Source organism: Astatotilapia calliptera, chromosome 15 (assembly GCF_900246225.1).
Source record: "Astatotilapia calliptera chromosome 15, fAstCal1.2, whole genome shotgun sequence".
Classification (NCBI taxonomy): Eukaryota; Metazoa; Chordata; class Actinopteri; order Cichliformes; family Cichlidae; genus Astatotilapia; species Astatotilapia calliptera.
The window spans coordinates 501,534-525,512 of record NC_039316.1 but is presented as its reverse complement, the minus strand read 5'-3'; the positions used below and the strand labels follow the sequence as shown (position 1 = coordinate 525,512).

General features: G+C 41.7%; 1 protein-coding gene across 5 annotated transcripts; it reads right to left on the bottom strand.

Annotated features, from left to right (window-relative positions):
• Positions 1 to 15,717: 15,717 nt before the first annotated feature.
• LOC113006844 (protein FAM177A1-like) lies at positions 15,718 to 23,719 on the bottom strand. 5 transcript variants are annotated; one of them, XM_026143048.1, is made up of 5 exons: positions 23,624 to 23,719; positions 18,981 to 19,193; positions 18,820 to 18,886; positions 16,965 to 17,062; positions 15,718 to 16,885 (listed from the first exon to the last, which is right to left on the bottom strand). In XM_026143048.1, exons 1-5 carry the CDS (start codon positions 23,702 to 23,704, stop codon positions 16,673 to 16,675), a joined length of 672 nt encoding a protein of 223 aa, XP_025998833.1. In that variant the 5' UTR covers positions 23,705 to 23,719; the 3' UTR covers positions 15,718 to 16,672. The 5 variants fall into 5 exon arrangements, with proteins under 5 accessions (XP_025998833.1, XP_025998830.1, XP_025998829.1 ...); XM_026143045.1 differs by lacking the exon at positions 23,624 to 23,719 and adding an exon at positions 19,417 to 19,622 and having other exon boundaries at positions 18,987 to 19,193; XM_026143044.1 differs by lacking the exon at positions 23,624 to 23,719 and adding an exon at positions 19,417 to 19,621.
• Between the last annotated feature and the right edge of the window lie 260 nt (positions 23,720 to 23,979).

Below are 23,979 nucleotides of genomic sequence, written 5' to 3'. Positions count from 1 at the left end.
GTAAGAGAAGCCATTTACAGTTTATCTTGCATTTGCTTTTAAAACATTGGTGCGGGTGGTGACCCCCTTATTAAATCCAGCTAAAATTTAGTACATTTCGTCATGAGAAGGTTAGCACAAGGGTCTGTAGGGATGTCTACATGCCTGCCTTTCCAATAAGAACCTGGCATGGTGATCATAAAGACAGCTTGCCAGTGTCTTCATGAGGTAATCTGTACTCACTGTCACTGATAAAGTGTGATTGATGTGTAAAATATGCGCATTGCACCTTTATAATATTATATATTTAACTTATGGCACTTTGTCATTTATCCAGGTTTTCTGCTCCCAGAAAACATAAACACACACCACCCAATAACAACTGGTGCTGTGGGTCCACGTGACGGGGCCAGCATCGTAATTCTTATGCAGCATGAACAACTTTCCAAGTGTTTATGTCAGGCGGTTAGGACATGTTTATACAGTTGCCCGCAAAATATCCACGTTTCATTTTCTTGAGTTGTAGCTGGAAAATTGAGAATTTAACTTTGATAATGATGCGGTGCAGTGACAGTGCAGTTTAAGCCAAAGTCAAAGGCAGGTTAACTGCTAAGAGCAGAAATTACGATGGTTACACAATCATGCCGCACACTACAAGTTGTGCAGTTTATCACATGCAAGTCCTTTGTGTTCCCCCTCGAGTCCTCTCCTGATTTAAAATAAATGTTAGTAAGGGGGTATTTCAAGGCTGTGACCTCCCAGAGGTTTCTTTGACGTGTTTCCAGCCTTAACGACTTTGTGATGGTAAGTGTGCAGTAACGATCGGTAAAGTTCAGCTTTTTGACATGACCTCCGCTCTTTGTTCTTTTTCCAGTAAAAACAGGGTCTATGAATCGTACAATATGGTATAATATGACGAGTGAGCAAGAGCTGAGGGGTTTCTCTGAGTGATCTGTTTAAGAGCAGGTGTCTGTGGTAACAATAGAGCGAGCGTTGAGGGGAGGGGAGGTATCCGTGGTTTTAACCCACATATCCTATTATAAAAGTCTCAGGAAAAAAAAACCCTTAAACAACACATGAATAGCACATGAAATCCCCTGGACAGACACAAAACAAATGACATTCACAGGCGCTGAGTCTATTTATTTTGAAGTCAATGCATTCTCTGTCTAATCTAAAAATACGCAAATATGCAAAGAAACCCACATGCCTGGATGTGAGAGTGGTGGGTGAGATCAATAGCGGTTTTAAACAGCCATCTCACTCCCACAGACTTCCTCTTTATCCTGTATGTATCACCAAGTTATCCTGTAGGATGGACATATTCAAACAGGCCCTGTATTTGGGCTTACTATAGACTATGGGCGTTGCTACGCTAGAGCTAGGCCTGAATGTGTAGAATTCAAATGAAGAAGGCAAACTTAAAAGCCAACAAGAACAACCTGAGCTTCTTTTCTCCTAAGCTGAGGAAGTGAACATGTCTCAGTCTGTGTCACAGGACTGCATGAAACCCAAACCCTGTTTTTCTTTTTCAAAGCCCCCTCTGGCTTTCGCGCCTGCTTTTGCAGAGCCTCTCTCAGTACATGCCAGCAGACGTATTCAGACAGGTTTTCCAAGTAGGCTTTATCAACCGTGCCTTGTGTCCTGTCCTTGTATCATCCTCTGCAGTCTTGTGTGCAGTGATCTCATCATGTGTACTTCCAGTGCCAAATGTACAGTGATGCAGCTGAGACGCCTTACTCATAAGCTGAGTGAGTGCTACTTTAGTCATTGCACCTCAGGCTTTAACTGGATGATCAGCTCCTGTTTATGCTACTTTTTTTTTTTTTTTTTTACAAAGTTGACTGATAATTAAATCGTTTTCATTACCAGAAGTCAATGTATTAAAGTGTAGGCTCAATTTGTGGTAACTTTGAGGCACTGACAGCTGCAAATACAACAAAACCTTGTAAAAGCTTTTAGCTCTCTAGCTAGGCCTCAGCTATGCTCCGCTACAGTCACCAACAAATGTTACTTTGCTGTTCTAACTGCTTTAAGAAAAATGGCATGAAAAGAACAATGAAAATAAAAATAAGAAAATCTAGTGAGCTAATTGCTAAGCTAACTCAAATATGCCCCCAGTGCTAGCTTGGCTTAGCACAAGCTCAGGTCAGCTAACAGCATTAGCCAGCTTTATAGACATGAATTAAGCTTAGTCCTAGACTTTGAATAAAACGTTTAGTTTAAGACCATGTTTAAGCCATGTCTGGAAAACTGAGCTAAAGAGTAATTACTGCCCCAGCAGCCTTGATGACAACTACAAAGCTAAATGATAATTACCTACATAAACTAGCATAAAGTTGCTAGCATTGCATAACTTTTTGCACTTCTTAAAACGATTTGATCAAAGTATACAAAGCAGTAATGTTGTGTGTTGTGGTTATTAAAGTTCTCTGAAAATTTCCCTTATGTATTTATTTAAAAAAAAAAAAAACAGACAAAACATGCGCCTTTCTCTTAAATTTGTGTCAACAGTAAGAGACTATTGCCTGCTACAGTCTGTATTTCTAATTTCAGCTGTCGAAGTCAGTGGGTCATTTCTGAAATGCAATAAAGTGGAAAAACTGCACAATACCAGGAGAAAGAGGGATGGTAGATACAAAAAAAACTGGAAAGCCCATGTCAAGTAATTTTGGAGGCCATTATTTGGTGGTGGCCTCAGTAATAACAGACTGAAGTCAGTGATCTCCTGATGGCTTAGGAAGAGAGGAAACACCCTGCTGCAATCGCAGCAATGCCAACTGTACCGTGCAGCAGCGGCCAAACCAACCGGGCTTTGGACCAGTATATACACGAGGATGAAAGAGAAATATCACACCGGTGTCAGCAGCATACAAGAAAATTATACTGTTGTGCTACCAAATATTAAGCACCCTTGAAGTGTGACCACTGCTTGATAGATTGCGGTGCGCTAATAAGGAGAAAATGAAAGATCCCAGTTACCCCCCTATAAAAATCCCCCCTTTTTGCACACTTATGTATTCATTAATTGTGTATCCACATTGTCCGCAAATGGAAATCATGCTCTCATCGACCTTATTTGGTTATGTTAGATAGGCAAACGGGATTCGGAATAAATAGCTGTGAAGTCAGTGAAGGGAATTCAAGGGGAATTTGGAATGAGAAAGCTGTTCCTGAAAATTATACAAACCATACAAGGTGCTGGCGTGGCAGAAGCATAGACCCTGGTTCGTTAATTAACCTTAATACACATTCAGATTTAAAAAAATACTTTCAAGCACCTAGAGAATTCCTTTCGTCTCATCCTCTGCCTGTTCCTTCAAGCTCTCTGACATTCCCAGAGTGAGCTGCATCCAGGAAATCTAGCAGGGATATGAGCTTACATGCAGTATCCTCGGTCTGGGAAGATTTATTGCTAGCTTGAGGGTAAACTGGATCTTCAAAACTGCCCCATAACTGCAAGTTTGGCTTTCATTTCAGCTGTGAGATGTTATGAAAAACTCAGGAATGTGTTCACAGAGGACTGCTAGAGTGGAATTTTTGCTGGGAATTTCCCAGCAGCGTGAGCGAGCGGCGGTGTGCATGCGCGCCGTGTGACTTTTAGCTCGTGTGAAACGGCTGTTGTCTCTGACTGAACACAAACACGCCAGCCTGACTCAGGTGCACGGCTTCGTTTCAGGAGATAAAACAGGTGTGTGTCAGGTAAAAGGTGCCAGGCGATGACTCCGGTTTATATGAGTGTTATTACAGGTCGATGAGTAAAAGTAATTCTCTGTTCAAGAGGACATCTTGTCCTCCAAATCTAGCAACAAACTGCCCAGGCAAGCATGCTTACTCATTAATGCCTCTGTTTTTAATACCAAGAGTAGACTGTGCCTTTCAAAATGCCCACATGTGTTGGAGTTCATAAAACTACATGCTAAAATTGAAATTCTGCAGAGGCTGTAGACTACTGCTGACCTCCAGCAGCACCAAAGCTTACAGGCTGCATCTCTCCTCTCTGAAATCCCCCAAACTTTCCGCACGCCAAAATCTATTCTCCCCGCCGCCAAGATAATGGCCTTTTCAGGACTCCCGTGATACACGCTCTGCTACAGATCCACCGCAGCCGGTACTCTGGCTGCCTGGCAAGCAGCAGTTTACCGCGGCCATGTGTTCCACCTAATTACTTTTCCAGGGCAGAGCGCAGGGCAGCGTTATACAGATGAGACGTGGAGGGCTCGGCGGATGGAAGAGGAGGCGCGGGGCAGCTTTCTGGGCCCAGATGTGCACAGTAGCGGTCCGCCAGGCGCACATCTGCAATCATTTGAACCTACTAAGGGGAATTCCTCTCTCACTGCATGCCTCCGTGTGTTTTCGTCCCCCTGAATCCTCAAGTCGGGACAATGAATTGGTCGACTGCTTCCCTCTGTTCTTCTTCTCATGTTTCCCCCGTGTGTCATGATCGGCTTCCCCACAGACAGACAAACAGGCTGGTGTGGGATCCTTTGTGTTAAGGAAATTTAAAGGGAGGATAAAAGAGCCAAATCTTTTTCTGTAAATATACGGTGCAGCATCTGAAGCACAGACATAACAAGCACTTAACTGTGAAGCTTTGTTTGGTACCGTGGGCTCTGAGTGCACCTCACCGCACGTCCTATGACAAGGGAAAAAAGCAAAACAAGAAACGCTTTTCAGCCATAAGTGTTTCATTAAAGCAGCGAGCAGGAGACAGGACTCTGCTTGCCGAAAACCCTCAAGAAATGAAAATAGCAATTTTAGTTTAACGGCACTGCTAAGTGGGTTAAATTTGACAAAGGGGGCTAAAAATATCTATTGTTTTGCTGCTGCGTGGGTTGGCCGCAGCACAACAAAAGCAGGGAGTTTCCTCTCCTCCAGGATGACGGGAGATTTCCTTGTATTAGCATTTTGAGACTCGGAACGGGATGTTCTCGTTAACGCTGATGCAGGTCAACGTAGTCTGCAGCTCTTCGCATAACTCCTTTGGAACAGGGAGCACAAAAGGCGTCGAGTAATACGAACCTGACTTTGTTTAAGAAATCAGGGTCTGTTGTGTCTCTCTGGGCTTGGTTTGCTCCCATTCTCCTTTTCACGTGGCCTTTGATAAAACCGTACCACTTCCTTGAGAGTCACGCTCTCTATTTATTTGGCCTTCTTGTCTGTTATTCCTTCAGGAACATGTAGGTGACTGGGCACACCCTGGTTTGAGTAAAGTGGATGCGGTAAAGACATATTTTTATCCCGTCGTGGAAGGGCGTTCAAAACAGTGGCGCTTTGTCCACCATGTCTTGTCACATCTGTTTCTGTTAGCAGACAGGAAGCTACGCTATAAATACCAGAGCTGACGTTCTTCTTTCAAGATCAGTACATCTCACTATGAAATGAAAAGAGTTTCAGATGCTATTTTTGTGCTATGAATTCCACATTACTGAAAGCACGGGAGTGCTGCTGCACCCTGGAAATGAATGACATTTAAAGCTGAACTCTGTTTCATTTTTATAAGATCTCAGTTTGTGCTGTGACGTGTGCTGCTTAATGAGAATTATGATCTCCCTCTATGGAATCAGTTTAGCGTCCCTTAGCTTTTTTTTCTTATATCATTTGCTTTAAATTCCAGTTTTTATTGAATTCCTATTATTTTAATTTGTCACTTTTCAGCAAGAATCCAGTGAAGGATGTTGCTTATATAATTGTTCTTTACAGCTTGGTGTGCTGCACCCAGGAGAAAACCCAAAGTAAAGGAAAAAATACATTCCTATTAACTATTGTCAGTACCGGCCCTGTATTTACTTGGGATCAATGCCAAAATCTGGAGTATTGCACACCACCACTTTTTATACTCTTTAAAGTAACGTCCTATTTGAATATGCTTTTTAGTTATCTAACATAGGAGGAGAAGTTTTACCTGTTAATTTCTTATTATTGTCACGGCAGCCGAAATGAAATGAATGAAGCGTGGACTCAAACACAGGCAATCGGAGATAAAGGGTGACGATGAAAAGAAAGCGAGTTTTTATTGAACTGAACAAAACTACAAATTTAAGCAAAGAACGACTACAGGCGGCTAAAGGAACTGTTACTAGGAAAACTAAACACTACATGAAGCCTGAAAACTGGAAACAAAAATGTAGAAAACCTGGAAATGTGAGGGGAAGGAGAGAAGAGGTATCCAGAGGAGACACACAGGATGACAAGCCAAGGCAACATGGGGGAAAACGAGGGACAGAGAGAAGCACAATTACACACAAGGTAACGAGCGAAATGCACAACAGGAGGGAGACACAGCTGAGACAAAAAGTAACAGGACGTGGTGCACAGGGAGGACATAAAGACAGACAACCAAGACTAAGCATAGAGCACACGGAGAACAGAAACCTAGAAACCAGGAACTCTAAGTATCATACAAACAGAATAATTCAGAGTATAACTTAAACCAAACACACAAACACTGGGTCACCAGACTCAGGACCTTGACAATTATCATGTTATTTATAGCACGTATCATTACATTTGTGTACAACTGAGCTATAGCATGAAAATAACCACAGACTGTATATGAAAGATGGATGCATCCACAGTGATATCACCCAGTAGCTTATGGGCAGTCTCGACTTTTGCATCGTAGCAATTTACATTTTGTTTCTTTGCAGAGCTGGATGACCATCAAATATGACCATATTTGAACAAGAATGCAGATGGGTGGCTAATGCTAACTTGGTCAGCTAGGGCCATGATATTAAACGATAGGCTATGCTAACTTTGGTTTAACTTTATGCTACTGTTGTTGTCATAACAGATTAAACAAGCTACATAATCTCCCCTGGAATTCAAGTCAGAATGCCAGGGGAGAAGTTGCTTTGTTACAGATGCTCAATCAACCTATAAATGTTAAAGATAGAAAATATGAAAATCCTGTAAATAAAAGGTATTCCATATGAAACAAATTGTAGAACATAAACAAGATGGAAATGGGTAGGAATGATATCCTGCAGCGGATCATCGTGGAAACAGTCTTGTGTTGATCGTCCTCCTGTCACTGTCCAGCACGTTGTGGTGGGAAGGACTGTCTAAACACCACAATCAGATAGGCGAGGTCCACACCCACAGTGTTACTGACTTTGCAGCTCAGTCTGTTGAGTCTGTTGGTGTGTTTTACCCTCGGTCTGCTGCTCCAGCACACCACAGCACAGAACATGGCACCAGCTTAACACAGAATACACAAAACACATCATCCGACACATATTAAAGGATCTCGGTCATTTCAGAAACTAAAGCCCTCTTGCAGCGGGCTGCTATGTTGTGCAGGGATATTCACGATGCAGAAAATGCAACAATTAAACAAACAGCTCCACAATTGCTTTGCCCACTGTTCTTAACCTCATTGACTATGGTTATCAAATGAATGATAAGAAGCAGAGAACTTGAATCTCTCTTTTGTTTTGTAGACATTTATCATTCCAACTTCTGTCTTTGTTTTGTGAATGGTAAAAACGAGAGTGTTTCAAAGAGTGCACACAAATAGAGCCCCCATTATTTTTGTCACCGGCAACCCACGAAACACCACGAGCTGACCTGTAAGCCACCTGACATATTCACTGCCTTCTTGTTTCAGATCCGTGTTCACGCTGCTCAGATCTGACAGCAGTGACAGACACCATTGGAGGTGTGGGAGGGGGGAGGTTAGGGGAGGGGAGGGGGGGTGGTTGTTGCTCTTTACTGAGGAAAGTACCTAAAGTTTACATTTGGACCTTAATGTCCTTTTGTAGTGCCACACTCCGCCCATGCAGGCACATTATTCTGCAGAGGATGTTTCACTACTCTTTGCCATGACCAGCAGTTACATCAATCTTTCTGAAAAAAAGCACCAGGCCTCCACCCTGCAGAACACAGCACTCGCTGACCATTCAGCTTTTTTCAGAGTCAAAACGCCCAAAATGACCCACTGCTGCTCCTTCAAACTTCCAACGGCGCTTGAACTGTCGGGCAGATGTCAACGATGAACAGTTTGCACACCTTTGCTAAACCTGTTTGCACTTTACATCCCGACTACAGCAGCACATGAGTAGTGAAAGTAAAATGTAGGTTCATTAACAGACACGTAAATGGTTCCCCTTCCCCTCCTACATAGAGGCAAAACACCCCGAGTGAAAAACCCAGGGCCTAAAAAACCCTGAACTACTGTCTGTGGTGGTTTTTTGGTTTCTTTTTCAGTCAATTTGTGTCTTTCTTTTAGTCTTTTAGCGCTTTGTGATTACATTGTCTCTCACTTTGCAGCCACACTGCCTACATTTTTGTAGCTTTTTTTCTATTGTGGTAGTTTTTACATCACTTTGTAGTTTATTCGTGTTTGCAGTGCTTCATTTGCACTGCCTTCAATAACAGTTAAAAATCAATTAGGTCTGTGCTCCTGGAAGGTTAGCCAATCAGATTTAAGATTATCATCTTCTTTTCTCTCTTCTATTTCATCGCACGCAACACTTGGAAACTGTTAGCAACAGGTGGCTGCCCTTTCTAGTGCTGGCAGAGGTTTCTTTCTCCCCACAGTCACCAGTTCCTTGCTCATGCACAATTATTAGATTGTTGCATTTCCTGCTATAATTTTGATAATCCAATCTAAAGTGATTTGGGGTGAGAAATGAATGCATTAAAACAACAGTTTATGCTACCCTTTTTGTTCATTTGTTTGTTGCAGTGGGTATTTAAGCATATGGCAAACAACACAGAACACAGAACCGCAATATGTTCCATCAGGAAATGTGCATGAGCCAAAAAAAAAATAACTGTGAGTTTTTTGTGCTGCTCTTATCCTCTTTCTAATCTCTGAGAGCTATTTTGTGATATAGCATGTATCAATTGCTTTTGGAAAACACCTAAACGTTAAATTGGGTTCATAAAACGGATTTTACCACCATTATAACCTTAAAATGGTTTTGGGAAATGAGACTGATGTCAGCCTCATGCCGGGACTTTTCACAAAGCGTCAGCACTTACCATGACTTGTGTCCAGATGAAGACAACTTACAGATTGTAATCAAGGACACAGTGGTTTGATTAGTGTCATGAGACGGAGAGATTTCGCAGGTCTTTCCTCCCCACTGCTGTCAGACTCCATAATAAAGACTTTAACTGAACAAACACACACATCCATACATATGCAATAACACTAAGTGCAATAATCTTTTCTGGCATCGTTGTATTTTTACTCAGTTGTATATAGCATTCGTATTCTATTTTTATCTTATTGTATATTTTTATTCTATTTTATTCTACTGTATATAGTATATTATTTTATTCTATTCTGTACAGCTGTGTACTGTATTTATTCTTATTGTATTCTAATTTTTGCCTCATAACTTTTGCACTGTCCACTTCCTGCTGTGACAAAACAAATTTCCCACGTGTGGGACTAATAAAGGTTATCTTATCTTATCTTATCTTATGAGCCGGAGTCATGGCTTGATAAGAATGATATCCTGTCCGGTGCTTTTACTGACTCATATATATATATATATATATATATATATATATATATATATATATATATATATATATATATATATATATATATATATATATATATATATATATATATAAAACAATAAAGCAGCATGAAGACATCAACATCAAAGACCTACAGAAAAAAAATACAGTTTGCAGACATTTCCTTCTGTATCAGATGCATGTTTGAATTGTAAAAGTGAGTTTTGCACTTTTTAACTATAGCGATGGTGTTGCTTGCCAAAACTATAGTGCAAAGCAAAGACTAGGAAACATTTCTGTGCATTTATCCCACTGCAATTTGTATTTTTTATTTTTTTGCAGTATGAATTAATAGACTAGGTAATGAAAATATTGCACATGTGATGTTTATTACTTAATTTTAGCCCCTGCAAGGTTTATTACACCTGCAGGTCAGTAAAGTACCCTGTGGGTTCACAGGTCATACTGTGTTAGCCTTGTTGTCACCGTGGCAGCCACCTGTACTAGCAAACTTGTAGCTGAGATAGTAGGCAGCTAGTGCCAGGGACTTTCCACCACATAGTGTGTGTGTGTGTGTGTGTGCGTACAGTACTTGACAGTGAAGTGCATGTTTCTGCATTTGGGTGTGTGCATGTGTGTTTGGGTGTGCAAAGGGCACTGTGTGCAGACAGCCAGAGAGTGTAGTGTGGTGTGAACTGCAACATGTGTGAGAAAAAGAGCTTTGGCAGTAGTGAAGCGGAGATCCTAATCGTGCATCGTGTGTTTTCGATGCATGTGAAAAAGAATCAAAAAATCAACACATGCATATGTGTGGGTCTGTGTGCGTGCGTTTGAGGTAAAACGAAAATCACTGAAAAAAATCAACAAAGTGCAACAAAGCATGCAAATGTTGCACTGCGACGCATACACGGAACAATAATGATTCCTTAGTGTCATTGTGTGGCATGCAAACATAACCAAACTTTATCATGTGTACCCCCGTCCCCTTTGGGAACGTGGGACTGTAACCATGTGTTATCACTGGGATGACAATAGCTGTCATTCTCAAGTGATGGTCCTGGCTGCAGGGGCTTCGTCTTTGAAGACAGGCTCTCTGTTTTTAAACTGTAGCCCACGGAGGAAGCAAAGGCTAAGGGGGTGAGACAGAAGCCCGAGCAGTGCTGGAAATCCCCTTCCCTCAGCCTCGTCTTAGACATACAGGGCCCCGCTGAGGCCCACATCAAAGGGGCTGCTGCTGTTCTCATCATCCTCCCTCTCTCTGTCTTTCTATATGTCTCACAGTCTTGATGTCCTTACCTCCTCTCTTCTGTTTCCATTTATATACATGCCTCTTTTTCACACTCAGGAGTTATGGTAGCATCTCAAGGACAAGGCAGCCAGGTGCCAGACTGATTAGCAGGTTGTCTTACATCTGGAGTGCAAACTGCACCTAAGCCTTGTGTAAGAACAGTAATTTGCAAGTGACTAAACAGCATGTGCACCCTGATTAATCGCAGACTGGAGGTATCAGCACATATGGCAGTCTAGCATGGTGTATTACTTTTCTGTTTTTGGATCCGTGATTAGAATCGCGCACCACATCTGAGTGATTCAGAAGCCAAAATGCTCGCTTGAATGGCTCCCTCCAGATCACTAAACACCTTCTCTCCCAGCCCCCACCGCTCACAACCCACAAAAAATGCCAGGTATGCTCGGAGCAGCAGACAAACAGAGTCTGCCGTGTTGAAAGGGAGAGGAGGAGATTGGCACATGAATGTTTAAGCAGCAGTTTGGGACTGACCCTTTTGAATGTGCACACACATTTGCATGCGGATGTTTGTGCACGTGTGCTCATTCATGCCGACGCCAGTAAACACACAAGTCACAAGGAAAAGCATTGTGAATTTTCAAGTCTGGATTTTCCCTCTTAATCACTGAGTGCCCGATGACTGCAACGTGTCTCACATCTCCATGAAGGAAGCAGCTCAGATAGACGGTTTCCTCTCTGTTGATCCAGCTGCTAGTCAGTGCTGCTTATCGTGATTAGATTTCATCAGGAAAATTCAGTTTGCAGTTTTAATGAGGTTTTGCTTTTGTTGCATTTGAGGCTAAATAAATAAAGAAAACAAACCCCAATATCATCCACAAACTTACTTCATGATCAGTGTCACCTACACTGTTTTAGCTTAGCTGCTCCCCCGCTAACCTCAGTTAGTCTCTCCTGTTAAAGAGAGTGCTGCCCTCTGCTGGACTCATAAGGAATTGTTCAATTTGTAAAGGAAACAAAAATAGCCCAGCCATTCTCAAAGACAAACATCTAAGAGGTAGTTAGTGGTTTGGTTTGGATGCTGCTCTACTTTTGGTGTACAAGAGGAAGGAAATGCAATGTAGTAGTGAGTGGGTACACTGTAGATGTAAATAATGTCCACATGTCATTTAAAATATTGCCATTACTTTAACTTATACTATGTTTTGATTCAGTTCAATTCAAATTTTATTTCTACAGCACATTTAGAAGCAACAGAGTTGACCAAAGTGCGTCACAATCAGTTAAGAACAAAAGTAGAAAAACAAACACAGAATGAATTAACATTAAAAAACAGGTCTGATGGTACTCAAACTGAGCTTGAATTAAGTCAGCGTAAAAAAGTGAGTTTTAAGACGTGATTTAAAAGACTGAACTGACTCTGAAGATTATTCCAGAGTCTGGTGCTGCAACTGCAAACTGCACTGATGGGAATTTAACTTAAAACCTGAGATTTGTCCTGGTGTGCTTGTGTAACAGCGCCTTTGTAAGTATTACATACACTATGTACATATAACACACACAGACACATGCGTGTATGTATAACAACAACAACAACATATAATGAATTACATTTTTAATTTACATTTCCTTTTTTAAGAGAAGTTAGTGCAACTCTGCTTTTAGGTTGAGGGTTCGATTTTTCGACAATCGCCACAGATGGAATAAAAGATTTAGCCATGATGTCACCCCCTCATTAGGGAGGTCCCATTATGTAGCCTTGAGCTGAGTGTTTTTGAAACCGAATGTAAGTATATTTGCAAACTTATCAGATTTTGAGGTTTTTAAAGATGAAAAGCCTTTTGTTTCCTTTCATTGGGGGCTAATGACAAAAAGGGCAAGCAAATGCCAACGTGCCCCGCTTGGTTGGATTAGACACACTTTCCAAAGACAAAAAGAACAGAGAGGTTCATGGCTGATGCAACATAACACACTTTTATATCATGTTCCCCGGTGGTTCTTATTTCTTATGCAATGATCTCAAGCATAGCAGCGAGTCTACAACAGAATGGCTGAAAAAGAAAAGAGTCAAGGTGATACAAAATTCAGACCTCAGCCTGATGCTGTGGTGGGACCTTGAGAAAGCTGTGCTTAGACAAATGTACACAAACCTCAGAGAACAGAAGCAGTTTTATAAGGAAGAGTGGACCGAAACTCCTCAGCAACAAATTCCGAGGACTAGATACGACTATGTTTGAAAACCTGACCTCTTTCTCAAGTTATCGGATGTCCACACAACCATCCCACCGTGCCCACAGTGCCCCATCAGCCTTTTACAGCTAAAATAAAAAGGTCCCCAGGCTGAACTGAGATTTGAAATGTATGCGTACGGAGATACAGAAGCACATAAATAAATAATAGATCAAATGAGCTAGGAGCTGTTTTTGGTTTGTTTACAGCAGGTTGGACAAGCGCTGATATGAATCAACCTTCAGGCTCGCAACAACATCAATATTCCTAACAAAAATATTCATCTTGCAGCCTAACTCACAACAATTTAAAAATCTGCCCTGTCTCTGTTGAATTATGAGCATAATGAATGATCAGTGTGCTATGACTGTGTACGGGGCTGCACAGCCTGTCGGTGGGTGGTACTGTCTCCCAGCGTGGGTGCTGTGTGAGGATGCCTTGTGTGGCTCTGGCTGTGGAGTGAATTCACTTCACTTTCTGAGAATTAGAGATGAGCCGTCTCATCATGGCACCACTGTAATGATGCGCTGTGATATGTAAGCCACCACCAAATGGAGCTTCATGCACCAACAGGCTTTTCTTTCCTAGCTTGTTTGCTAGTTTGCAGTTTTAGGTGTCCACATATATCATTTCCCAGCTTGTCAAAATGACCAGAGGGACAGAGAAAGCAGCAATTATGCTGAAGGGGAAATTCTGTGCTCACCACCTAACATACACCATAAGTCATTCAGGTTCTCATTAAGCCCCAAAATACTGGCATACTACTTTTTTTCAAGCCCTGTTTTATTTTTAGAAAATAAGTGAAACTCCTCTGAAAGCGGAATTTCCTCACACTTCAAAATCTCCGGTTTGTCACGTTAGTGTTTCTTGAGCTCTAAAATTTGTTCTCAGCATTAGCAACACCACTTTGACTAATTAACCTTAACACACTGGCCTTGTCTTTTCGGGCGCTGTCAAGGGGAAACTCGATTTGCATAAAAAATCAAAATGAAACTTAATATTTTATCAAAAAGATCTTTTTGATTGCAGAGGTGGAAAATTCAGCATTTTGGAAACAAGAATGGCGATGACGTATCTCATTTGACTAATGATCCCTCACAGTTCTCACTGCTTGGAAAAACACACGTGACCTTGACTTTGAGCACTGAGCCCCCATTACGTGATCCTCATGTGAAAGGTAAATTCTGACAGCACTTCTAAGAAGATTAAAGATTCTTATGAATTGTGCATAGACAGCTGAATGCCTCATCGTGGTATAAGCTAAAATACTGATTTGCATATCGGTCAAAAATGACATGGAGCTAAAACCAGCAGCTGTCCAGTTTAGCCTTACTTACTCCAAACCCTCCAGAATAACACAGTTTTGGATAATCAATACTTTTAATCTGCATAAAAACTGAAGCACAGCTTACAGGAGGCTGCAAGGAGCTTTGTGTGAAACAAGGTTAGCTCCTTTTTGCTAAGCTAAGCTGTTAGCCCATTAGCTTCTTGTGTACACAGGGATGAGTTTGGCTAAGAAAGGAACTGGTGTATTTATTTTAAATAGGAAGTGTTACATCGATTTAATGTTGTTACTTTTTTGGTAACATTAATTTCTGGTAATTGAAAATGAATGTCGGGGCTGATTTGTGGCAGATGAATAGCAGCAAGAGTGAAAGAGAAGTTTTACAAGACAGTGTGAGAGCTGCTGTGATTTGTGGTTTGGAAACGACGGCACTAACCAAAAGACAGGAGGTCACGCAGGAGGTGTAAAAGACTTTGAAAGAAAGAAAATGAGTGCATCCGAAGGGAAAGCTCACTGTGGAGTGGTTTGGAGACAACGTGGATGTTAAAATGTGCAGAGGAGGGAGAGTGCACATGCTGAAGGAAGGATACTGAAGATGGAGCTGCCAGTCAGGAGGAAAACAGGAAAACCACAAAGGTGATTCATGGATGCAGAGCAGAGGACATGCAGAGGTTTGCTGTGGCACTAGGTAGAGGCACGTAGTGGCGACCCCTACAGGAAACAGCTGGAAGGAGAATTTCATCCTTTTTGAGCATAGAGCAGGAATCGACCTGATAACTTCCCCAGTTTTTCATTTTTCATTTCATGATTGCTTGCAGCAATAACAGGGAGACTTTTTGTCTTCACTTAAACAAACGGTTTTTCTTCCTATTAATTATTTGACTTCATAAGCTTAAAGTTATTCAGGGTTTCTTCCATAAGAACTTCAGAGAATATTGGAGAATTTTTTCTGTAAATCTAAAAAATATTCATTTTTTCTCAGTGTCCTTTTCACACCTGCTGCCCTACTGAAACTCATGGCGCTCGTCTTAAATGACTGTAATGTGCTAAAGCTGTGGTTTGGTATTGAATTGGTTTGAAATATTATCAGACGGATATTCGTGCCACCCTCTTATTCAAAACCCTACCAGTTTTGAATATTCTCCCACCTCTGAGCTGAGCTAAGCGTGCGTTACTGTTGTTTATGTCATCAGAATGACTGCAGAGGAGGCCGTTCATGACCACAGAAACCTCCTCTGGCCTGAAAATGGGCACATTGTGCTGCGAGCGGACAGGGTCTGTGACCTCAGAGCGGTCTGCATACACAATGACACGGGCTGTTCGTCAGGACTGACAAAGCCAATCGCTCATGTCGCTCGCACTGTGGCCGCGCTCTGAGCCTTTAAAGGGCACGAATCAGCAGCACTGCCAACATCGACTTTTAAAATGAAAGCTGCCTCTATTAATCTTGTTTATGTTTGCCGTCCTGAAATTAAAAAAACTCCCACACAGACGAGTCTAAAAGTCAGACAATAAATTTATTAACAGTTTATCATGAAAAACAATAGAAAAATCCAAAAATTAAGTGCTCAGTCAGTTCAGTAAAATAAATACATAAATATAAAAATGGTAATAAAAACAGTTAGAAATAAGTCATTTTGCAGACTTAGTGTCACAATGCTCCCTGCCATTACCAAAGGCTTACGCGCCACATCTGTGTTCACATTTACAGTGGATGAGGCAGAAGAGCCACACAGATCAGCTGAACCTGTTTCCACTGGTTTTTTAAATTAGATGTCAGTCCTGTGATCCGTAGTTGTTCTGGTAACCAGGACTAAATCTGCTCAGTGCTTCCACAGACATTAAACGTAACGCAGGCTTAATACACATCAACACAAAAACAGAACCAATCAGCGTGTGAGGAGTGTTAGGAAGGCCAGCTGGTTGGTGCAGTCTGGTGCTCCAAGAACGACAAAAACTACAAAACCTACGTGTAACACGTTATCCAGTGTAGAGTGCGCTCACTAAATTCAAGGCTGTTTTATGTCTGCAATGACAACACGTGGCGCTGACTTGGCTGTATCGGTGATTTAGGCACAGTACCGGTGGAGGCACAAGGGAGCGACGCTTCACTGCACACTGGATGAACTTATCAAAGAGGAAACCTGCTCTAAAAGGGCAAACGATGGAAAGAAAACTGTGTTAGCAGTTGGCACATGACATTTCCCCAAGCTATATTTCTCTCTCTCTTTTTAACAATACACCTCTTGTTAATTTGAATTTATTCAAAGATCAAAATACGCTACATGTTATCCAGGAGTTAATTCCTGCACTGTCGCAGCTCTGCTGCCACCGCCATTCAACCACAAAGCAGCAGTGCCGCCCATCTAAAGCTGTGCTGTACACAAACCAAGACAGTGTTCCTGCTTTAAAAAACAGACACCGGGAGGAGATTCTCCTTCTTCCAGGGATGGTTAGGTTGCTGTCACGATGGCAGGGACCCGGATGGTGCTCGGAGCTGCCTGATTTTCATTCTCCACCTGATAGGTGACATCAGGGCGAGCGGTCGCCGCCTCCTCCTCCACGCGGTCAGTGATCGGCTCGTCCACCTCTTCCCGGGATCGTAGCTGTTCGAAGGATCTCTCAGCTTCTTCTGACAGACGGTTTTCCTCTTTCTCTTCCTCCCTCTGACCAAATGACACAAACATGTTTTTAAATGACACAGAATAATCATGAACATCGTCTCTGAATTAGACAGCTTCCTACCTCTTTCTTTATCCTGTAGTACTCATCAATGGCGTACTGATATTTGGCTGATGTTATCCCAAACAGGGAGGCCATCCTCTCCCCGAGGTAGTCGCAAGCTGTGGAAACAAAAGGAATACGTGGTTATAAAATACAAGCTGATCAAGTCACGCAGCAGTGAGTCAGGTTTTAAGTGTTAGCCAGCTTTGGTCGGCCATTCACAGCTGGCTGTCAGCTTCATCAAGCGGTGACCTCGAGCTGGCACGTCGCACAGTTTGCAGCTGAGTGCAAATTGGCTAAGATGAGAATTAGCACCTCCGAGTCAGAGGTCACGGTCCTGTCAAACTGCCCGACGACAGCCGCCTCAAGTGAAAGAGTTCAAGAACCTCACAAGCAGGGGGTGGAGGGATGAAAAAGAGGATTGGCAGGTTGATGGTGATGCTGACGCCGTACCTGTCCGTTGTGATAAAGCTGGACTGTGTTAGACCCGCCCCTCCTATATCACTGGACAAGGTTGTGACAGGAGCTCGTCTGTGTTCGCTCTTCAGTCGTGAATCTGGTTTCTCCTACAGCAGAACGCAAAGCAAGCTTCTTTAATTTATCACTGCGTAGTGCTGCGATATTTTGCACGCGTATAGTATTGATAGAGGAGCACCAAATACAGATATCTTATTAAATAAATGTCAATACTACGAAGAACACCACCATGCTGACATAATGTTAGCCGAGCCCCTGAAACACCACAAAGCTACCTGCTGATTCAGAGCTCTGTCTCTCGCTGTCTGTTCATTTTCTGACACTCTGCAGCCGACTGCAACTTGTGGCGATTAAATGATTGGCCGCAGTTTGAAGGTGTTGCTTTTGATGACAAGGCGAGGTAACTGCTGTATTATGATAAACATTTCACTGCCAACTTGACACCATAAATCACAGAGTGATAGCAGACTGACTCCATCGTATGGCAACATTTATGGCAGGTGTAGCGACAGTGCTGGCCTGCTTGACAATCTCATTCTGTAGCGAAAGAAAAAAACCCAAACTGGAGCAAAAGATACAGGCGACTGACAAATGACGTGATGGGTAATATAACAGAAGGTTCCCCAATATCCACTAACAGTCAGATGCTAGCCACAGCGTCATCTGGAATAAGCGAGTGGCATCATGTGTGCAGAAACTGAGGCGGAGCCAGTGCATGTTGTAGAGATTAAGCTCTCAGCCAGGTTAGGAAGGCCTCGGTGTCCCGCCTGGAATACTTGATGTGGAGGAAGACTGCTAAATAAAACGGATGGGCAGCCAGTTTAAAGCAGTTTTAAATCAATTTACACAATCTTGGTTTAGAAACTGATGGCTTGTTGCTTGTTCTGTAACACTGTGGAGCTGAAACACATCTGTAACGACCCGCTACTGGGTGAAAATGATAACATCCAAATATAAAATAACCGAGGACGCTGCAGTAAATTGTGTAAGACTCTATGTTTTATTTTTTATCAAGACTTCTTCTTCAGGAAAACTTTCAATTGTGGCAGAACATCCATAATTGACTATTAGGACTAAAATTTCACATTTATGAATAAGCAAGTTAAGTAACCGCATCCTGGAGGTGATCTGAACCTGTGCAAAACCAATAATCTCCTAAAATTAAAAGATATATGCAAATCACTGCTTTTTTTTTTTTTTCTGTGAGAAATAAGAGGTAAATATTATCAGCAATATTACCGCTTTTTCAGTTTCTATTAAACCTCTGCAACATTTCCTAAAATAAGAGCCTAAGTGATGCGATGCATAGTAAAACTAAGATGACATATGCAGTTCCAAAGTCAGAAGTGTCCTAAAGAGTTTAATAAAGCATATGTAAAATAAATGTTGCTACACAAACCTGAGATGGTGGACGTAGCCGCTCTCCACATATGGAACCAGAAGTAAGGCCCCCAGGTCATCTTTGACTGCAGCACGAATCAAATGTAACAGTTACTTAAGAACAAAAAGAGACGACACAGTTTCTGTTATCTAATCTACTGTCCGCTCACTGGTCCTCACCCTCACCGCATCGACCGGGGAGGACAGCAGGTCCTTCCTCTCCTGCTCCTTCTCCTCTCCATCCTCCTCCTCGTCTGTGCTGTACTCCTCCATCGTCTCACCGCTGGAAAAATGGATGATCCGCCGGGGTGCCTTCTCCTTCTGCTGCACTCCTTTATCCAGCTCCTCCAGCTCCACACTCTCAAAGTCGTTGGGAGGGTTTGGACTGTGATTCTGGGGAGACATAGCAAGGAAGCAGAGATATTCAGACTAAACAGCAGGTCAGTGAAATAAGAGAAACCAGGAGCTGGAAGGTGCCTTTGTGAACAAACACACATCACAAACAAACAAAAACGACAAATATCTAATAGTAACATCTTCACCAAGGAGAACAACCATGACACAGCTGACAAGTGACAACAAGCTACACTTTCATCGTTAGCAAGGCTGCTATCACCTCGCTAACGGCGGTAATTATGGAGGCGAGACTACCGACCGGCCGCACGTCCATGTTCCGTCCTATCGACACATTAACGTTGGTGAGATAGAGGGATATATCGGCCATTGTTGCGTCTTCTTTGTATCTCGGGATGCTCCGCCCACAGCAACGTCGCGCCTCCGTACGGCCCGGCCCGGAAGTGCCGTCACGCGCCTCGTGCGCGTAACGGTCACGGCGCTTTTCACGACAAATATCAAAATAAAATATAAAAAAATACATAAAAAGAAAATAAAAGGCGTCTTTACTGTTTGACAAACAGATATGTAAATATTCTGAAATCTTTCTGTAAATTATTGTCAGACTTGTTATGTATTTGTTGTGATTTATTTTATTTATATTGAATGTTTATTGTTAGATTTCATTTATAGTTTCGGTGTAACATTATAAAAAATATACATTACAACTACATGTTATTTTAACAAGGCTTTCCCCGCTGCAGCAGCAGCAGCAGAGAAATCACAGGATTCAAATAAAGGCGACTGTGATGAAGTTTCAGGGTCCTGGTTTTGTGCTCAGTGTCACGGAAACCAGAAAAGACCTGCCATTAAACTGGGATATCCGTGGATCAACCTAAATATCTAGGGGACATGTCAAACAGGAAGGCTTTTTAAAATTTTTATTTCAGACAAATATTGTACGGTATGTGTTAATATCACCTTTGCACTGTACTATAGTAGGTTTGCATTATTTACAGTTATACATAAATACATACATTTGATCTCCTATTTAAATTTTTGCTGACTGTCTGTCCTCACAAACACAGTGTTTATCAGCCACGCTGGTGGGACATCTGTGCTCACAGGCAGAGACACGTGCCCAAGATGGCCATATTAAGGATATTCACTCCCACTGACATTATCGAGCCAAGAGTAGAAGAAACAGTCTGAGAATTTAGATCACGCTGGGTTTTAGGCTCACAGGCATACACTGACCTCTTACACTGTTTATGACATAAAAGAGACAAACGAAAAGCATAATTGGTCCCCTTTGAACTCACATTTAAAGCCTTGACGCGATAGTGTTCTTTTTTCCAATCCTGGAATCAAAAGAATTAGTTCATGTAATCACAGACAGTGGAAGAAGAGAACATGTCCATAATATAGGACTAAATCTCAGCTATAGTTAAGAGAAAAAGAACATTAAAAAAGCTTTAAACTAATGTTAACCCGCGGTTTAACCATGAATGAATTATTGAACAGCCTGCTGGAATATTCCAAGAGGCAAAGAATCTGTTAAAGTGGCTGTAACATTTCATTTTGAACCTTATTTCATGTATAAGTACATTATTATGGCCTATTATTATAAATTATCTATATTATTACCCTGCTGTGCAAAAGTCCCAGACCAACTGTATTTAAAACCAACGTTTTGCTGGGAACATAAGAACCAGCTACAGTGATTTATTGAAATTGGTTTGTACAATTCTAAAAAGCTTGAAAGTCAAATAGTTGGTAAGACCACCTTTATTCTTCAGCCTGAACTCTCTTAGTCAAGCTTTCGTGTAATGTATTTAGGTAGTCTTCAGGACTAGTTCTCCAGGCTTCTTGAAGGACATTCAAAGATCTTCTTTGGGTGCTGGCTGCCCTTTGTTTTGTTTTCTGTCGAGGATCCACGCTGCCTCAGTAATGATAAGATCTGAGTTCTGAGGGGGCCGATCCATGACTGATAGTTTTCCATTGTGTGGATTTTCTATCCTGGTATGATTTTACTGCATTGACAGTGTGTTTGAGATCATTGTCATGATACAAAATGAAGCCATCTGCAATCAGATGCTCTCCTGATGGTGCTGCAGGATCAAAATCTGACTGTACCTTTCTGGGATCATACGTCCATCAAATTTGACAACATTCCCAACACTACTGGCTGACCGCAGTCTCAAACCATGACAGAGCCTATACCGTGGTTTACAGATGGCTGTAGGCACTCAGTGTTGTACCTCTCGGCTGACCTCCTCTGGACATACTGATGACAATTTGAACCAAAAATGTCAAATTTGGATTCATCACTGCATTGTCACTCATTTTCAGTCTAGTTTTTGTGTATCTTGACATACACTCACCCCAGTTAACAATGGCCTCTTGACAGCCACCTTTCCACTGAGCCCATAAGGCTTCAGTGAACAGTAGACGGATAAAGTCTGCTGTAGATAGTTTTCTTTAGGCCTGACACTTCTGCTTTTGTCCCCCACCTGCCCTCCACACCATGCAGAGATGTTTCAAGTTTTCAGTTAATAGCTCTTTGACTGTGGGAAAAATACTATCTTATGTCTGTCAAACAGTTTTATCTTTGGCATTTTTCAATGACTTTGGAAAAAATGAAAACAAATGACATGTTTTTGTTACAGTAACATAGCGACAATTTAAAATTCTTCACTAAGTTATCTTTCATGTGTAGAAACAATGCTGGTTCATTCCTTGAGTTAGGCGCCTTTTTATTCTTGAATGATTCACAGGTCAGTGGCAGTGGCTTACAAACAAAAAGACATTCCTCTGAAAGTGATCGCGTACCAGGAGTGGCCTGAAATGTGTTAAAAAACAGCCGATATCCAAAGAAAAACTTTGAAAGACCTTCAGGAAGCCTCAAGAACTATTTACCACGAGCACTTTAACCCAAACGTCTGTGTCTTTGCAAGAAAAATATAAAGACATGACTGGCGGCTTCTGCACAGCACTTTACACTGATGGCACTTTGAATACGTTTAACAGCTGATAGAACTCTGACTGCATCATCTCTGCTTGTGATTGGTCCCACTCATGAAATTACATTTTCAACCAGTAGATGTCAGTAGACATTCATCCAACTCTCTGAGGCAGCTGTGCAATTGAATCGGTGGTGAATTATTTGGCTCTGGGTGCCAATTTATACAAATCACGAGCAGGAACCTGAATATCTGCACATCGAATAATCACTCATCCTGTTTAGTCACGAATTCCCTCCCTGGGTAGCTGAAAAAAGAAATCACTTCAACAGGAAGGATTTGCTCAGGGGGCCAGCAGCCACTAACTCTCACAGCTATGATGTCATGAGATCTAAAAGCTAAAGTCACCCCATAAAAAATCCCTGTCTGCCTCATTTTGTGACTTCACAAAAATGTTTGCTTGAGGTCGGAAATCAGCTTCATTTAAAAACAGTTTTATTAGTTCTGAGCCAAACTAGACTACGGTACCTCATATCTAGAAAGTCCCTCGATCCTCTCACGCTAAGGTTCTTTTAACATCCTCCTCCTTTTCTGTGGATATTGCTTTTGCCCTCTCGCGGGATTCACAGCTTTACCTCTTCCCACCTAGTTTGCTTGAAATAGAGCAAATCATAAATTGTCTCGCTGTTTTTCATTTGTTCAGTCTTGTTTCCCATTAACAGCGGACAATAGCACTTAAACAGGCCATTTGTAATCTGTCACACGATTACTCAGGTCGGCTGCTGGAAATCAGATAAAACATTGTGGAAAATTATGGAAAAGGTCACTGCTGTTAGAAGTTGTTACATATTGTTTCACTGCAGATCCAAGAATCTGCTACCACACTAAGGATTTTTGTATTATACCTGCTCCAATAAAGCACTAATTAACAGAGGTGGGGGGATCAGTCCAAATATCGATAGCACTGATACCTACGCTGATACTAGCAGAATAGGATACTTTGTTTCTGTCCTTTAAGTTCAGTAAACAGCACAGTGAACTGTGCTAAATTATTCTTACTGTTGGAAATGAAAAATGACAACATAAACATGCAGCATGGAACATGTCGAACCTTTTTGTGTTGACTGTCATGTTTATTTTCTTTAAAGCTTATAGCACATTTGAACAACAGAAGCTGCGTTAGACACATTTACATTCCAGGGCTCCAAAAAACCCAGTTTCAAAATTAACCAAGGTGTGTTTAACTAATGTTAAATAAACTAAATGTGTCCAGAATTTCCAAATTAATGATGATTCATCTCGTGACCCTCATCTCCCTACATAAGCTGTGTAAGCTCTTTAAAGACGGGATCTGTGTTTATAGCAAAATTTGCATTGCTGCACAGCACTACTTATTAAATAAGTAGGTACAGTTTAAAAGTTATTTTCATTTTTTTTACTTTGTCTTTAAAACTTGAGAGAGATCGAGGCTTTGGATTTTCTACAGAGAGAGCACTTAAAATTTTTTTTTTTTGACTGGATCCTCACCTTAAATTGTCCTCTCCAGGATTCAGTTGGAAGTGGCATGAAATCACCTGTGTCGGGCTGGCTGGGGAGCTGTTGTTTCATGCTGATCTGATTTGATTGGCTCGTGCTCCACTCCTGCCGGGAGCCAACACCGAGAGGGTAAACAGTCCCGGATTTGATTCAGCTGCACCAAATAAGGTGTTAAAAAAACAGCAGCCAAATAACAACCTGCGTTTGTGGATGTGTTCACCTTTTCTGGCTTTGAGAGAAGCTGTTCGCGCTTTAAATAAGGACTCACTGATTTGACTTCCCGGACTGGATAAGAGCATATTTATGAAATCAGTTCCAGTATAATCGCAGATATTAGGACTGCGCCG

What these genes read in the sequence shown, in the direction of transcription:
- LOC113006844 (XM_026143044.1), bottom strand. Translation starts at nt 19,524, where the DNA reads ATGGCCGATATATCCCTCTATCTCACCAACGTTAATGTGTCGATAGGA. An exon ending in CCCCGGTCGATGCGGTGAGG is followed by an intron (nt 18,887 to 18,980) that starts GTGAGGACCAGT and finishes TTCGTGCTGCAG; the next exon opens with TCAAAGATGACCTGGGGGCC. An exon ending in ACTACAGGATAAAGAAAGAG is followed by an intron (nt 16,886 to 16,964) that starts GTAGGAAGCTGT and finishes TCATTTGGTCAG; the next exon opens with AGGGAGGAAGAGAAAGAGGA.